This window comes from Delphinus delphis, chromosome 3 (genome assembly GCF_949987515.2).
Source record: "Delphinus delphis chromosome 3, mDelDel1.2, whole genome shotgun sequence".
In the NCBI taxonomy this organism is placed as follows: Eukaryota; Metazoa; Chordata; class Mammalia; order Artiodactyla; family Delphinidae; genus Delphinus; species Delphinus delphis.
In genome coordinates, this window is record NC_082685.1 from 146,162,719 (window position 1) to 146,179,200 (window position 16,482).

A 16,482-nucleotide genomic window follows, 5' to 3' on the forward strand; every position below is an offset into this window, starting at 1 on the left:
CACCCGTTGCGGAGCACAGGCTCCGGACGCGCAGGCTCAGCGGCCGTGGCTCACGGGCCTAGCTGCTCTGCGGCGCGCGGGATCCTCCCGGACCGGGGCACGAACCCGTGTCCCCTGCATCGGCAGGCGGACTCTCAATCACTGCGCCACCAGGGAAGCCCAAGCTCCCCAACTTTTTATAAGAGAAGCTAAGAGACAGTAATCTGGAAGGAGGAGGGACTGGGAGCAGCACCTTTCAAAATTTTTTACCTCGATTTACAGTAATGGTTATTTTATTTATTTCACATTGTGGTCCATTACAAATACATGTGTAACATGCATAAATATATACACACAAACATGTAATCATATTCCTAAAATAAAAGTTGTATGAAACCGTACATATGCTATGTGTGACACACTTTGACATGTTCTATTCTATTACGTTGATGTGTTCGAGTTTATTCCATGCTACTAAAAATTCTGTCCAAATCTCTCTAAAATTACTCCAGCAGTCCATCATGGTGGCAACCCAAAGTTGGAAATGCACTGGGGAGGGGTCCTCAGGGCCTGGATTTATGATCCTTTGGAGTGCTGGAGTGAGCTATGTTCTCCCCAAGTCCCTTGGCATCACAGGTGGTGGTAACTTTTTGCTCTGAGTTCTCAGAGAAGGAAAGCTTGAGACCTTATGAGAAGTGGGAGTGTTCAGAATCACAAATTTCTAAAACCCTATCTATGGAAATCAAATCTACAGAGATGACTCAAGTTATTGGCCCTGTCTCACAATCCCTTTTTGACACCCTGGCAGTGGGAGGGGAAACCGGAGGCAGAGTTACCGTAGGAAGAGCTGTTGAAGAGCTCGATGTTGAAGAAGGCGTAGTCTCCGCTGGTCATCCCGTGCCTGTGCGCCGCCAGCATGATGCCGCGGATGGTGTCGCTGCTCGCACACATGATCACCACTGCGGGGAGGAACAAACAGACGCGTGAAACGCCCCTGCACGGAGGACAGCATCTGACGGGGAACAGGGCACGGCTAAAGTCCTAAAGAATCCTCACAAATTGTTCATGAATTACAAAGGGCAGAATAATAGCTTGACAATGGAGAAAGCTATCCATCGCCACCATAACAAAGTGATGGACATCAACATCACCCACCATGGGAGCAGACTCAGGAGTCCCCTGGTGTAACACACCCCGGGCCCCAAACCTCACAGTGGGCGACCTGAATCTAATCAGAAGGAAGGCTCTGCAAACCCAGCTTGGGGGACTGTGTATAGAATAGCGGACCTGCGCCCTTCAAAGTGGTCACTTTCATGAAAAACAAAGATGGCCTGAGGAAATGTTCTAGACTAAAAGAGACTTAGAGAAACAGAAAGCTGACTGCAGTGTGTGGTCCTGGATTGGATCCTGGACCTTAGAAAAATAATAATAAAAGTTTTTCTACAAAGGGCATTATTGAGACAACTGGAGAAATTTGAATAAGGTCTGTAAATTGGATAATAGTATTGTGTTTGTGTTAAAGTTCTTGCTTTTCATAATTCTACTGTGGTTATATGAGTGGATGTCCTTGTTCTTAGGAAACACACACTTCAGTTTTCAGGGGTAAAAGAGCATGATAGCTCTATTTACTCTCAAATGGTTCATTAAAAAGATAGTAATATTTGTGCATGTATATGTACCTGTGTATATATTTGGAGGGGCAAGGGAGGGAAGGGGGAGATTAGAATGGCAAAGCATACCGGCAGAATGCTAACCATTGGTAAAAATCTGGGTGAAGGCTATAGGAGGTGCTTTATACGTTCTTACGTCTTTTCCAAACATACACAATTGTTTCAGAATGAATTCCTTTAAAAAAAATACTTCCAATAAATTCCCAGATTTGCCCAATATAAGATAGTGAGGCTTGTCAGCTGCTTTTTATGCTTTTACTCGCATAGTAAACCTACTTTCCTGAGAAAGCTTTCATTTGGCAAATCAGAGGATGCAGCGAGCGCTACAGGCTTTCTGCAGTCTGAATGTAGAACCCTTTTTCTCAAGCTATCTCAACATATATAGGAAATAGTTACCAAGATTCCAGGTCCCTCCCCACGTGCTCTCAGTTCACAGCCACACTGTCAGAGCTGAGAGGCTTTAAGCAGCTGCAGAATAGCGTTGTCTGCCACGTAAGAGCTGCAACGGACTAGAGGGAAGTGGGGACCTGGCCTTCATCCAGTTATTTTGATCACTGTTGATGGCCCCTGGCCCCCAAGACAGTGCCCGCTGTGCTTTTCTGCACACATGGAGGAGAGGAGAAGCCTGGGCGCCATAACCACATTATCGCCATGCGTGCCAGCCCTGCAGGTTGTGTATGTTCTTTGTAAAAGCATGGGTGCTGAAAGATGCAGAACAAACTTCAGGCTGTGCCAAAGCCTCCTTGGCAGCCTGCGCGAAGGGCCAGGCGCTTGCTGACATTTCGTTTACTGCACAGGTTAATTCAGAGCGTTAGATCATGACTCTGACATTTCTTTCGACAAAAGGGCTCAGGCGACAGGCTCAAAGTCTGCAGAACAAGTTTTTAAAACAATACAAAACTCCGATAGATTTATAACTGTGGGAGTAGGTGTTGTTTGTGCCTGGAAATACAGTTATATATTTGGGATGAATAGTCAAATTTCAAGATGTCTCAGTAAGGAAGCTTTTGAAGAAACTCCTCATTACTCACTGTGATCTAGACACTTGTTTTAGCTCCGATTTGATTCTAGTCCTCTAAATGACAAAAGAGCCAAGGTGTCTCCCAAAACAACCTGGGCTAAGGCTGGACAAGTTGGAAGAGTGTGGATTCCAAGGGTGGGCAGCACCGGGAGGCTCCAGGAAGCCTGGCTGACTCTCCACTGGCAGACCTCATCATCTTTTGATCACTTGACCATAGTCCAGAGTCTGGCTCTAAACCTTAAGACACAGAACCTGATTCTGTCAGCACATAAAGAGTAGAGTCATTGCTTGGGGGAGCAGAGTCCCGATAACCTAACTCAGATATTTTTAGATAATCTGAAGTGAAGATTAATTTCAATGAGGACCACAGTGGTCACAAACATGTTTGTGCCGACATAAACCTGGGAGTGCTCATTGAGGAGCCAAATTATAAGCAGAAGGATGTTAGTGAGGGTGACGTCAGAATCAGGGAGATCAGCTGCAGGGTTCAAGCATCCAAAGGCATCAGGTCTTGATAACCCAAAGCATCCGTCTAAGAGCTACACCTGGCCCAGGCCTGAACAGGCTGTGTCCTCAGGCCAGAGCACAGGCTTCCCCAAGTCCTGGATGGGCTGTCTGTCAGCCCAACACTGGCCTCTCTGTCACTTCTTTTCTATGTTTACAGCCCTGGCCCTTCTCCTTCTCTCTCTTCCCATCACCACTAAGATCAACCCCTTGTGATAGACACATTCTTTCTTTAAATGTCAGTACCTGCTTGGACCAAGCAAGAGTGACACAGAGCAGCACTGAGCCTATCTGAGCAGACTGGAATTATTGTAGATCCCATCTGTTTTGTGTGGACGATGTGGTCCAATTCTGAAAACGAAATCCTAACTCCCATCTTCATGGGTCAGGTATTGTTTTTCTTCCACAAAACAAACCCATAGTGCACATTATCGCCCAGTTTAAGTTGGAGCAAGCACTTAATGACACTGGCCGAGCAGTCAGAATGCAGAGTCCTTCTACATTTGTAGAATGTTCCTTAATCTCTTATGGCTTTTTCATTCATGCCTAATTCAACAGCAAGTATTTTTAGCAACATGCCTCTATACAATCTTTCGGAAGGTTGAAAATAGTTTTCACTGAAATAGCTTTCTCTTCTTACTCATGTTTCATCAGTTTACATAATAACTAATTAAATTGCATACTTATAATAATAAGTACAACTGCTTTAAACAGATTTATGAGAAATGTGCTGGCAAACATGGGAGAAGTATACCGGCTACCAGCGTTCACTGACAGCCAATAAAGTTTATAGAGAAAAGGAGAGCATCAGCTAACGCTGCAAGCTGCTTAAGTGGAGGTCAATTAAAATAATTTCTGCTACACTTAAGTATATTTAAATATATAAATATTTAAACATATATTAAGTATATTTAAGTATATTAAATAGATATTTAAATATATAAGTACTAACATTTTTGGTCAAATTGTTAAACTTCTAGAAGAGGAAATGATGATGCAATTCCAAGTTTCTGGATAGACTTTTCATCATTCTGCTCTATTTTTTCCCCCTTGCCAAAGAACATGTGATATTCCATGTTACCCTCCACTATCTGTGATATTCCATGTTACCCTCCACTATCTGATTCCCACAATGTCTTCTGTTAAGTGGCTTCTCCCTACTGCAACACGTTCTTGCAATCACTCTAAGAACAGCAGAGAGAAGTACAAAGGGGTGGCTAGAGAAGTCAATTCAGAGACCCCAAAACAATCCAGGAAGCATACCTGAGTTAGGGTGATACCCTTTCCCCCTTTCAGGTTTACATTTGGAGCAACCTCTAACAGAAGGCCACTCTTCATCTCCCCATGTGCCTTCATTTGTCCCTCTCCCCCCATTCCCGTGGGGGAGGAGAAGGAGGGAACTGTCTGATTGCTGAGTCTGGAAAAGACAACTGGGCATACGGGACGCAGCCCTTTCTTCCTTCCTCTTTGGGGTGTGTCTGCTTGCAGAGAGTACACATTACGGGCAACTTTCACCCTGTAGTAAGGGGCGTGTCCTGGAGGGGGGCCTGCAGCGCTACCTGTGATTTAGTGGATGACCCTGCCTAATTATGAGGGGAAGTAATAGCAGGCAGGCCCTTTTGGCAACAGATCTAAACCCATGTTCTCCAACAGGTTATCAATAATAAAAATGACATTTTCATATTCTCCATCTGACTCTTGCATCCATCTTCTATTTAATTCTAAACTTACAAGGGAGAAGAGAGGTTATTCCATGGAAGCAAAACAAGATATGCCATGTACTGCAAATTGAAAATATGACAGCAGAAATTTAAAACTAAAACTCAATAGTAACTGTGGGAGTAGCCAAAGAAACATCTAAGTAAGAGGAACTTTTTTTTAAAAGACAGGTGGTAAATAGGAGAAAAGGGATGAGAAAAACAGAGTCCCAAATCAGAAAGCCTAACATACAAATAAAACAAATTGTAGAAAGAGAGAACAGAGAAAATGAGGGGATATAAGAAATAATTTAAGACATTTTCCCGGAACTAAAAGACATGAGTTTGTGCACGGAAGAGACTTACCCTTCAATACCCTAAAGGGCATACGGCAAAATATGGGCATACAAGTACAATCAAAATGAAATGTTAAAACACTGGGAGAAAAAGGGGATTCTAAAAATTTACAGAAAAAATAGCAAACAATAGGTCAAAAATCACAATCGAATCAAGCTTTCCAATAGCACCACTGGAACGTAAATGACAATTCTTCAAATGTTGAGGAAAAATTATTTCCAACCTGGAATTCTATAGTTATGTATAAGGGTAGGAAGAAGAAACTTCAGTCATGAAAGGTCTCAGACTTTAGCTCTCAACCATCCTTTCTCAGAAAGCTCCTGGAGGATGTGCTCCACCAAAAGAAGGCCATAAACCAAGAAATAGGAACACATAGGGATCTAGCTCAAAAGGGAGAGGTGATAGAGTTGCAGAGGATGTGGAAGAAAGAATCCAGAGTGGCAACCATGTGGTATGCTTAGAAAATAACCAAACTGGAGCAACTCAGGAGGCTTAAAATAGAGAATTGGTAGATAATTTAGTTATAAGTTCATAGGAAACTAAGCAAAAATAGACTATATTTTTAACCCCAAGGAAAACAAGTAGGGCAATAAAGAAATATCATTGTAGTAGCTTATATGGCTCAACTACATATAGCATTTAGAAGGTAATAATAATACAGACACTGAATACTGAGCTAACCAAAAAAAAAACCTGACACGATCATATTGAAAGGATGACTGGAAGGAAAGCTTGAGTGTGTGGTTAACAGGCAGTAGAAGAAAACTAAATCACTATCTTCCCCTGGGATGGCAAGAAATAAGACCTAAACCTGAAAAAAATAAAAAATAATGTTATTTAGAGGTCTGAAGTCAAATACCTACAGACATAGCTACAGGAGTTGAAAATAGTTGCCTCTGGGAGGTGAGATATGGGGAGCAGGAGATAGGAAACTCTTACTCCTAGTAACAGTTGTGTCATTTTCTGACTTTCTAAACTACATAGCTGTATAACTTTCATAAAAATAAAATCTATTATTTAAAAATATATATTTCTCTCTGGCTGTTTTTACTTTACATAAGCAATAGGTTTCATTTGCAAAATAGAGACTGCACCTTTATTTTTTTTTGTTCACAAAGTTCCATCTACTCCAAAGGCTTTCAGAATTTCTACACTGCAGCCTACAATGCTTCTTTTACCCCCGCTATGAATTAGTTATTTTACATTTATCATGGGTTCTTTGCTTAAAAACTCTGACCAAACTCTCTGTCATTTACCCCAGCCTAATTCTAAAAATAAATGACTCTTCTACTGATTAAATACTATTATCACTACAGTTGTTATGCAGGCCAAGAATAATGACATATTAATAACTAAAAAGATAAAACTACAGTTCTTCATACAAAAATGTTGTGTGCACACACTTCTGGCTCTGCATCTTATGAGATGTATAGACAAAACAACTGCTGGCTTTTATTGCTTAAAAAAATATTTCTTTTTAAACTTCCCTTTTTAAAAATAAATTTATCGTTGAGTATAAAATATTGAGGGTAGTAGTTGACTTTTTAAAAATAATACATGCTCAGGTGTGTGTATTTTAGTGATATATGTTAGCTAAAAACATGAGAGAAAAAATGTTAATTATTGATTTTGATAGTAAATCCCTAAGAAGAATAAATAATACCCCTCAGTTTTTCATTCTATAGCACACACGTAGCCAAATGAAATTTTAGTTATATTATTATTAGAGATGGTGGCATTATCAGTTTTACCCTTTAAGAGACCAAAACTTTTGGGACTTCCCTGGTGGCACAGTGGTTAAGAATCCATCTGCCAATGAAAGGAACATGGGTTCAAACCCTGGTCCGGGAAGATCCCACATGCCGCCGAGCAGCTAAGCCCGTGCGCCACAACTACTGACCCTGCGCTCTAGAGCCTGTGTGCCACAACTACTGAAGCCCGTGTGCCTAGAGCCTGTACTCCGCAACAAGAGAAGCCACCGCAATAAGAAGCCCGTGAACCGCAACAAAGAGTAGCCCCTGCTCCTGCAACTAGAGAAAGCCTGCACGCAGCAACAAAGACCCAACACAGCCAAAAACTTGATTAATTAATTTTTTAAAAAAAGAGAGATTAAAACTTTTGTGATCTGATTTTAAAGATGAACTTAAGTCCAAAAAGATGCTAAAAGCATTATCTTCAAAAGGGGGGGGGTGACTCTCTAGTTCTATGATATTTAATATGGAATTTTCAAAGACAAAAATAGAGTCAGTTCCATTTTACACTCGAGTGAGCAGAAATCAGAACCACCAAATACCAGTCTGAAGAGGCCTGATTCTCATCCCACCTCCGTTTCACAGAAGAGGAAATTCGGCCTCTGAGAAAGTAAGTGACTTAGGCAGGCCCTGCAGCAGCTGAGTGCAGCCGCCAGATCCAGAGGGTCTGCTTCTCACCCTTGACAGGGTCTCGCCTTCCGGTAAAGGAGATTATCACCATATATATAAAATAATTATAACAACTCTAATAAAACCTAGGTTTATGAAGCACTCAGGAGGCATCTGCACTGTTTCAGAGCATTCCTGTAAGATAGCTCATTTGCTCCTCCCAGCATCCCCCCACTTTACCTGAGGAGCCCGAGGTACAGAGGTTTATGGCAGCCCAAGCTCCCTCCCCAGTGAATGCCTCAGCCAGGCCAAGAGCTCTGAAAATTCAAACGCCACTAAATCCTTGTACTGGACCCCTATTTAACCCATTAACCACTTATGGTGAAATAAAGGTGATTAGTAAAACTGAAAGACCCCCAGAGAGAGCTCTGTTATCAAGCAGCTTTCTCTCCTGAGAGTAGGGAATTTCAGGGGAGGGAGGAGGGCTTAGGGGAGAAATTATTTTGTTTCATATTTCTGAACAACTGCCAAGTCACTGTTGGAAATGTATTTTAGAGTAAGAATGGTAACCTTCTCACCTGTAAAACATACCGGTCAGTCAAACAAACTTTCACCGCTAGATTCAAACTTGGGGGGAAAAAAAAGTAAAGAGGCTTGGGAACATCTACGAGGCTTTCGGAATTAAAAAATAATCAGCAGCAAGACTGTAGCCCAATCTCTTTGAAGCCCCCAGACCCACTAGGGCCCTGACGCCCTCCCTACCCTCTGGCTCAGCCACACCCTTGTGAGGCTGAGGGGCCCCGGTGGCCTCGATCTGCCCTCTTCTGGGCCGACCTCGGCCACGAATCCCAGGCCACGTGCGAGGAGATCACCACTGGCACTGAGACCTTCAGGGCAGTAGCATCACGGACGCATTGGCAGACCGCGGATCTCGCCCGTAGGGGGACACACCCCCAGCCCCAGCCCAAGCTGGGAAGTCTCCAACTCCTAGCTCCAAGCCCTCGAGAGCGAGAGCTGAATAGTCAGGTTCGGGGGCTAGAGCAGCCCGAGGTGTGCAGGGGTCTGCCGTAACCTGGGGACTGGGAGTGGGAGAGCAGATGTGGCTTTCTCAGCCTGGCGTGGCGAATCCGCAGCCATTGTATACAAGCGCCCTTTTTCATAATCAGCAAAGCCGGCGCCCCGCCTGCTTGGCTGGCAGGAATTCGGCGCAGACAGCCTGTAGTTCGAATGCTCAAAACTTGGCCGTGCATCCCCACTGTCAACACTTCCCGCCTCCTCGCTCTAAAGAGTGCGTTCACTCCGAGTCCGAAGTAGTCAAACTGGGAAGGGGGATGACCGCAGCGCCATCCTCTTTGGAACCTTTACCCACTCTCACCTGTTCCTGAGGCCCCCTGCCTCCGCTTGCGCTGTCTCCCACGGCCAGCGCCCAGGTGCCCAGCCGTGCCAAGTCGTGGGCTAGCCCCGCGCCCGGCTCGGCCCCTCTCCCCTTCCATCTCCCCGTGTCGGGTAGTGGGGAGCTTTGCTGGGGTTGCACCCCACTGACAATAGAGGCGCGTGCGCGCCGAGCGGGAGCAGGCAGGATTCCCTGAGTGATATGCACCCAAACCTGACATCGGTAAGGAGGGAGCTGCGCTATGCTGGCATCTCCGCCCGCCATCCCGCAGGTCTACTCTGCAGTACAATGAGGCAGCCGCACTGGGGGATTCCGCGATTATATATCCGTGACCAGCCGCTTCTCCTCCCATTCCCTGTAGCCATAGACACTACCCTCAACCTTGAGCTCTTTGGCCAGTTTGGTGGTTATTCAAACCCCCAAAGACCCGCGGAGAAAACTTCAAGGGGGCGGGGGCGGGAGGACGTGGAAAGGAGGTTCAGCGCCCGCTTCCCCAGCGCGCGCGCTCTAGCAAAGCCTAGCTGCCGGCGCTTTAGACCGCGATGCCGAACGCGCCGGGGGCAGTGAGTGTCGCCAGAGTCCAGACACTGCGAGGCATTTTTGATGGAAACCACAGAAGCCCGTTCATAAGCGGCTGGAGGGGCCAGGGAAGGAATGAGAAGGGCGATACAATGAGCCTTTAAAAGAAAGCTGGGATCTGTGCGAGGAGCAGCCGGGAAACCCGGAGACCGGAGCGAACCGTGAGGCGGAGCGTCTGCTGTAGAGCGTACACTTCCGCACTCGGAGGGGGCGCACGTCGGCAAAGACCGGGTAACAAATTCCTTCGACCTCGTCACGCTTTCAGACCCTGGTTGGAGAAGGGCACCCGTAGTGAGCCCCTAACCACAAGCCCGGCGCCGGAGCCAGGGAAGCGAGAAAGAAAAAACCCAGGAGCTTTGACAGCACCTGTTGGACCAGAGCACTAGCGAGTTGCGAGCTCACATGCCCCTCCCCCAGGCTCCACCACCTCCCCGGGACGCTCTGCGTACACCCGACCACAGCCATGGATGATGGTCAAAGGTCGTCGCAGCCAGACAGCGCACAGCCCGGCGAGTCCAAGCGCACGCGCCCTCCCCGGGTCCTCAGTGCCGCAGCGGGTAGTGGGGTCCCCAGAGGAGCGGACGAGCGTGTAGCGAGAGCCGCGGAGAGCGGTTGGGTTAGGGCCTGGGGCCCGAGGCGCACTTCTGCTCACCTCGCTCACTGGCCTGGATGTAGCGCACGATGTCGTCCACATCCAAGTCTTTGGTCTCATCAAAATTGTAGGCGGACGTGTGCAAGCCTTCCTCCTGGAAGACCTCATGGACCCCCTCGAGGGTGAAGTAGCAGTTCCGCTCCAGCTTGTCGTCGCTGTAGACCAGCACGGCGCGGCTCCACTGGTGGTGGCGGAACAGGGCGAGCATCATCTCGCCCATCTTGGCGTACGCGGGCGCCACGCGCGTGAGGTGAGAGTACTCCGTGTCCTTATGCCGGAAGCCGGCTGCCAGTGCCCCGGCCGACAGCATGGGTAGGTCCCAGTGCGACGCTAGCCGGGCCACCGGCGCCGCCGCGTACTCGCACACAGGCCCCAGGATGAGGTCGGGCTTGGCGCCCCGCGCCGCCGCCACGCGGTCCACCAGACTGAAGAGTGCGCGGTTGCCGCAGTCCGAGTCTTCGTAGGCCACCTGGAAGCGAGTGCCGGGTGGCAGAAGCCGCCGCCGGGTCCCGTTGCCCTCCACGCTGCGCAGCGCGTATTCGATGGCCGGCCGCACCCGAGCCAGGGAGAACAGGTACGAGTCGTCCTGGGGCAACAGCACCAGCACCTCGATCTTCTGCGGCGGCAGCGCCTCTCTTTCCCGGCGCCCGCCGCCCGGGCCCGCGCCCCCGCCGACACCGCCACCCGTGCAGCCGGCCAGCAACGCCCAACCGAGCAGGACGCACGCGGAGAAAGTGAGCACCAGCAGGGACGGCATCGTGCCGCAGGAAAGCGCCTGCCCTCGGTGCGGACTCGCCCTCTGCCCCCCACCGACCCTTCCTCTTTCCTCCCCACTCTTCTCTCCGAGGTCCCTGCGCCCCCTTGGGCGCTCTAAGAAAACAGAATACCCCCTTCACTAACTCGCCGAAAGAGAGAGGAAGAGTCCTCCTTTGCAATGCCACTCGTTTAAAAAAAAAGAAAAAAAGAAAAAGTTCACCGGGTGTAAACCTGTACGTCTGTAATATATTTATATATATACTTCTTATAAATATATATATTCGCCCTCCCTTTAATATATACTATTTTGCTTAGAGGTGGCTTCTTATTTGGGCATTGCTAAGGTTGCTTTTGAAAGCGTATTTGTAAAAGAAGAAAAAGTTAGACTTGTCCAAGTGCTTGTAATTGACGGTGCATCTCCCTCGCGTTTGATCTCATTGATTCGCGCCGGTTCCTGGATCCATAACCCGCGTTTAAATAGCGTGGCAGCGGCGGAGCGTGTTACCACACAAGGCGCGCCGAGGCCCGGCTTGTATTTCCAGCGGGTGGGGAGGGTGGGGGGGGGTGGCGGCTGGGCTAGGGGAGCCTCTCATTAACATTCTTACATCAGGACTCCTCCCCGCACCCCTACTCTTCCCACCCCTCCCCTGTCCCTAACTCCCAGCTCCCCGCCAGACCTGGGCCTTTTCCTTAAAGCCACAGTCGCTCACTTCTGTACCGGCGGGAGCCCCCAACGCGCTACACAGCCACCTGGGTGTAGCGGGGTCCCCGCCTCTCCCTGGCCCCGCACGCGGCAGCTCTCTTTCCAGTTCCGGGCTTTAAAAATGGAAATATGTCTGAAAGTAAAGAAACGCGCGCAGGCACACACACACACACACACACACACACACACACACACACACCCCACGCCGTGCAAAAAACAACAGGATTAAAGGAAGGAGGTGGCCCTGGAAATTGGTGGTTTCGTTGCAAAATAAAAAACAAAAAAACACCCTAGGGTCCCGATGACTCTCACCTCTTTCTCACTCCAGCCACATTCCCTCCTGATGCGCCCACTCGGGGCGTGCACTCGACCTTCCCGGTCCCCTGGCGCAAGGTCAGGGAACAGGGACCAAGGTCCCGGGGCAGGCGGCTCGGTCGCGGACCTGGAGCGCCCAGCTAGCCCAGGCGTCCCAGCTATCCCTCCTTCCCGCGCTCCCCACCCCCGCCGGCCTCCTCCCCCAGAGCCGCGCGAGTTCGCGCCAGAGTCGCAGTGCTGCCGGGCATCCAGGGTCCCCGGCGCACTGACATCGCCGCCGGCGCGCTGCGAGCAGAAAAGTTAAACTTGTTGCTTCCAAAGGCGAGAGAACATTTCTTCTGAAGGTGGCAGAAAGAAAGCTTGAAAAGCATCTCCAAGGCGTCGTCTGGGCTTTACTTGCTAAGCCAGGTAATTAAATAAAGAGACCTTCGCCCTAAAGCTTTACCCCGAGGGTCCCCTGGGTGGAGGCGCGTCCTCCGCTCCAATCCGTGCGCTCTGAAATCCCACCGCTTCTCCTGCGGGCAGCTCGAGACCCTGTGCTCCGGTAGTGCCGAGGAAGGTCCTGCGTCCAAGACCCAGTCTTGCCACTTGTCACAGGCACAGCAGCGGTGGAGACGAGGGTGGAAACGGCCGTGGAGAAGTCCGTGGCCAGAGGAGCCTCGCCGGAGTCCGCCGTGCTGCAGGGCAGGTCCGAATGGGAGCTTGACCCTCTGAACGTGGTAACACACCGAGGTCATTTGCGCTGGGAACGTACTACATTGGACGGGTGAATTCTGACACTGAAGTCCCACAAATTAAAATAAATTGAAAATGGTCTTTCATTTGGGCGTCCGTGTCCACAAATTTCTATTAGTCTATTAGACCAACGCCCTCTTTCGGCAGAAACTTGTAGCTGACTTGTAACCCCGATGCCACCACCCCAGGCGCTGAGTTTGCTTTTTGGTCTTTGTTTTATTTTTCTTTGTTTAACGCCGAGGCCTCAAAGAGCAGTCGCTCTCATTTGTGACGATAAAAAGGCAAATTGGGGTTTCCGGAGATGTGGCAATTTCAGGCATCAGCGCTCGTCACCTTTAACAGAACCCTCCTTATCGCTCTTTCTGGCACCGTAAATGTAATTATGAGTAACGTCTCATCCTCCGGGGCATTTAGAGTTCAGATTATGCACTGTGATCCCTGAATCTTCAAGTAGGACCTTATTACTCCTGCGAAAACTTTCATTTATTTTATTACAGCTGCTAACCAGTAGCAAACGAGGCATCTGTGTACAATTTAATTCCACACAAAGGGTAGTCCTCACATACTGGAAATTGAGATGTAGAGCTTCACAGCGATAAAATCCCCCCTGAACTCTAGGAAGGGGGGACGGAGGGAGGGAGGAAGGGAAAGAGGGAGGGAAGAAGGGAAAGAGGGAGGGAGGGAGGGAAGAGGGAGAGAGAGAAACAAGCTAAATCCCGAATTCCAAGGGTCTTAATGGATTTCGAAACTGGTTGCCAGGAGACGTGAAGGACCCAAGGTTTACTATTACTGCTCGCTATGCCCCGTGTCTGGGGAACACTGGCCAACGGCGATATGATTCCGCACACTGTGTAACGTGGGCTTAGTCGGAAAGGCTGGGGTTTCAGTGGCACCGGGTGTGAACGCCTCTCCCCTAACAGGCGCTGCCCGTTCGCGCCAAGGGTCACGGGCAGGGTAGTCAGTGCATTTATGTTCGAGCGAGTATCGCAGCCTCTCAGTGGCCTTTGGATCAGAGCTCTCAACTTCCAGTTTGTCATTCAAGAGCACTGACAAACCGTGTAAGGGAGAGCCCCCAAACTAGGCAGCAGTACCAGAAAAGCCAATGTTACCTCTCTTGCTAATGCTCAAAGCACCCCTTACATTTTTCCATTGAACAGAAATTTTTCCATTGAGCAGGATTTTTTTATTGAGGTATAGTTGACATACGACATTATGTTAGTCTCGGATATAACACAATGATATGATATTTGTATATATTGTGAAATGATCACCACCGCAAGTCTAGTTGACATTTGTCACCATAGAATTACAAAAACTTTTTTTCTTGGGATGAGAACTTACAGATCTGCTCTTAGCCACTTTCAGATATGCAATACTGCATTATTAGCTATAGTCACCGTGCTGTACATTACATCCCCATGACGTCATTTTATAGAATTTAGGATTTTTGAAGAAAGTTTTTCAAATGAAAATAGCCACAAGATTATAGGAAGACCTGCCAAGTAATATATGTATATGGATTTAACATTACCAGTTTTATTCACTTTCCATCAAATTAGATTTTCCCAGGCAACTGAAAGTGTGCATATCATGAAGTTCTCCAATCTTAGGGCAGGAAAAATTTTAGAAGTCACCTAGCCTGAGACCCTTCACTCTCTATGTGGAGAATCTAGGCCAAAGAATATAAATACCTCTTCATCCCCAGAGAATATTTTTACATGGGATTGGATTAGAAATAAATACTTATTATACCATGTAAAAGAGTGTTGGGAACAAAGTTAAATTTCATTAAGGAGTAACATGCTTTATATCAAACTTTGATTTTATACGAAGCTGTTTTGAAAATATGCAGCATAGTAACACAATTACTAATAGATTATAGTATAACTTTTGCAGCGTCATAATCACAAAGATGAATCAAATCCAGAAGGTAGGAAAAAAGAAAAAATAGAAATAACTCATCCCTTGGACTCAATTTTTCAATATTGTTCCCTTCAATTCTGTAAAACTTGAAATGGGGGGAAAAAGAAGCACTTTTTTTAACATTCAAAAGATTGCTAACCTTTTCACCGAGTGCATTCTTTCTGACTACAATTACTGAATGAAAACAAAAGGAAGTTACAGGGAAATGCTGCAAAATAAAATAAAATTAGCCAAATAAAAAGCAATGTTAGCCCTAAATGTGATATTACAGAAAACATCAATAATAGACTTTTTATAGGATTTAGAACTCTCATCGATATCCACAAATCATATTTTTTAACTTTGTTACTAAAATCAAGTGGCAAGTTTTCTATAAAGTATTCAGCTGTTTGCTTTCCATCTGTGAAATGAAATCATGTCTCTATGGCATTCCTTTTCCACCAGGGAAGACAACATTCTATAGGGAACCTCAACCGGTGATTCTTTGAAATGTGTTAGAAATGCTGTATCAGAAGGAAGTTTTCTCTACCAACTGTCACAGTCTGTGTGATCTCCCTCAGAATTCGCGCAGCAATCTCTAAAGTGCCTTTCAAAGAGTATCTCCTCTCCCTTGTTAAGCCAGCCCTGAAGTCATATTGAAGAATAACCCTATGAAGCCTGTAGCCCACAAAGAAAGTGTCCTCTGGGGACAGAATTGTTGAAAACACACTTCCCCCTAGAGGCAGAAAAGATGAAAGAATATTACACATAATTCAAGAACATTTCTGTAATTCCATAAGTGTTGAGATTTTGTTTTTAACATATAGTTGATCTTTTAGAGGGAACCATCCATTCAAGACATGGGAGGAAAATCAATAAAGGGCAAAAAATTAAATTGAAACCTTGCCTCTAGGTTTTAGCTTTCCTTAGCAGGGACTCTGTTAATTGATCTCTTTTCTTCTTTTATACAAATCTACAATTTTTTGCCAGCACTGTAAGTAAAAGCAATTACATATTTTTTCTATTTAAACTTATGATTTACTTTCATCAGAAAATGCAGTTAAATGTGGCCTCGAGGGATTCTTTTGAAGATGCCGCTCTACCAGATTTATCTCCTTATGATCAGATCTGTTTCTGTATTACTGTCCTCCTAGGTTTCCATCAACCGCAATCTCTCTTCATGTCTTTGGAGATGTCCTGAGATAAAATGACATTAGAAACACTTCCGAAAAATGTAGAACTCATCTGTGATTTAACCTGAGTTGCTGGCATAAGGTTTTCTAGGATTTGCAAGCTACATCAAGAATTCTCACCGTTTATAGACAAGTCATTTAATATAAATCATTAGATTCACAAAAACAAGTGTATGTGCCTCAACTTTATCCATAACACTTCTGACTCCATTTAATTGGTTTATTTAGTTGTACATGGCATTACTCCAAAAAGGACTTAAGAAGGTATGTAAAAATATAAAATGGAATTTTAGAGAATTTTTCTCAGGGCAAAATGCACAGCCATTGCATCCTACTCTCCTACTTTTTTTCTTAAGGTTTTACTAACAGTTGCAAGCCTCGGCAATGGTCCCCTCTCCCGTCTGAGTTCCCACAGCATCCCTCAGGGTCGTGATCACACTCAATTTTATTTCCATTTACAAGGAAGCAGTCTGGATAGGGATCAAGTCCTCAGAGCAGTGTCCTGCGGGAACAGCATGCAGCTGGAAGCCTCACAACATGTCCCGAGATTATCTCCTCACTTATTTGTCCTTCAGTTTCCTCGTTTCCCTCAGTTTTCTCCTTCTAACATGGAGATAACGGTCTTGCCCTGGTGCTGTAGAAGTAAGAGTCAGAAAAAAAAATATT

At 46.6% G+C, this 16,482-nt stretch overlaps 1 protein-coding gene across 2 annotated transcripts in view; it reads right to left on the reverse strand.

The window, feature by feature from the left end:
• The window catches only part of NPR3 (natriuretic peptide receptor 3), a 64,072-nt gene extending 52,946 nt beyond the window's left edge, over positions 1-11,126 (reverse strand). For both annotated transcript variants that reach the window (XM_060007082.1, XM_060007081.1), the window contains exons 1-2: positions 10,213-11,126; positions 816-938 (exon numbers count right to left, since the gene is read on the reverse strand). In XM_060007082.1, coding sequence (XP_059863065.1) covers positions 816-938; positions 10,213-10,969 — 880 coding nt within the window. In that variant the 5' untranslated portion in view covers positions 10,970-11,126. The remainder of the gene's footprint in view (positions 1-815; positions 939-10,212) is intronic.
• Between the last annotated feature and the right edge of the window lie 5,356 nt (positions 11,127-16,482).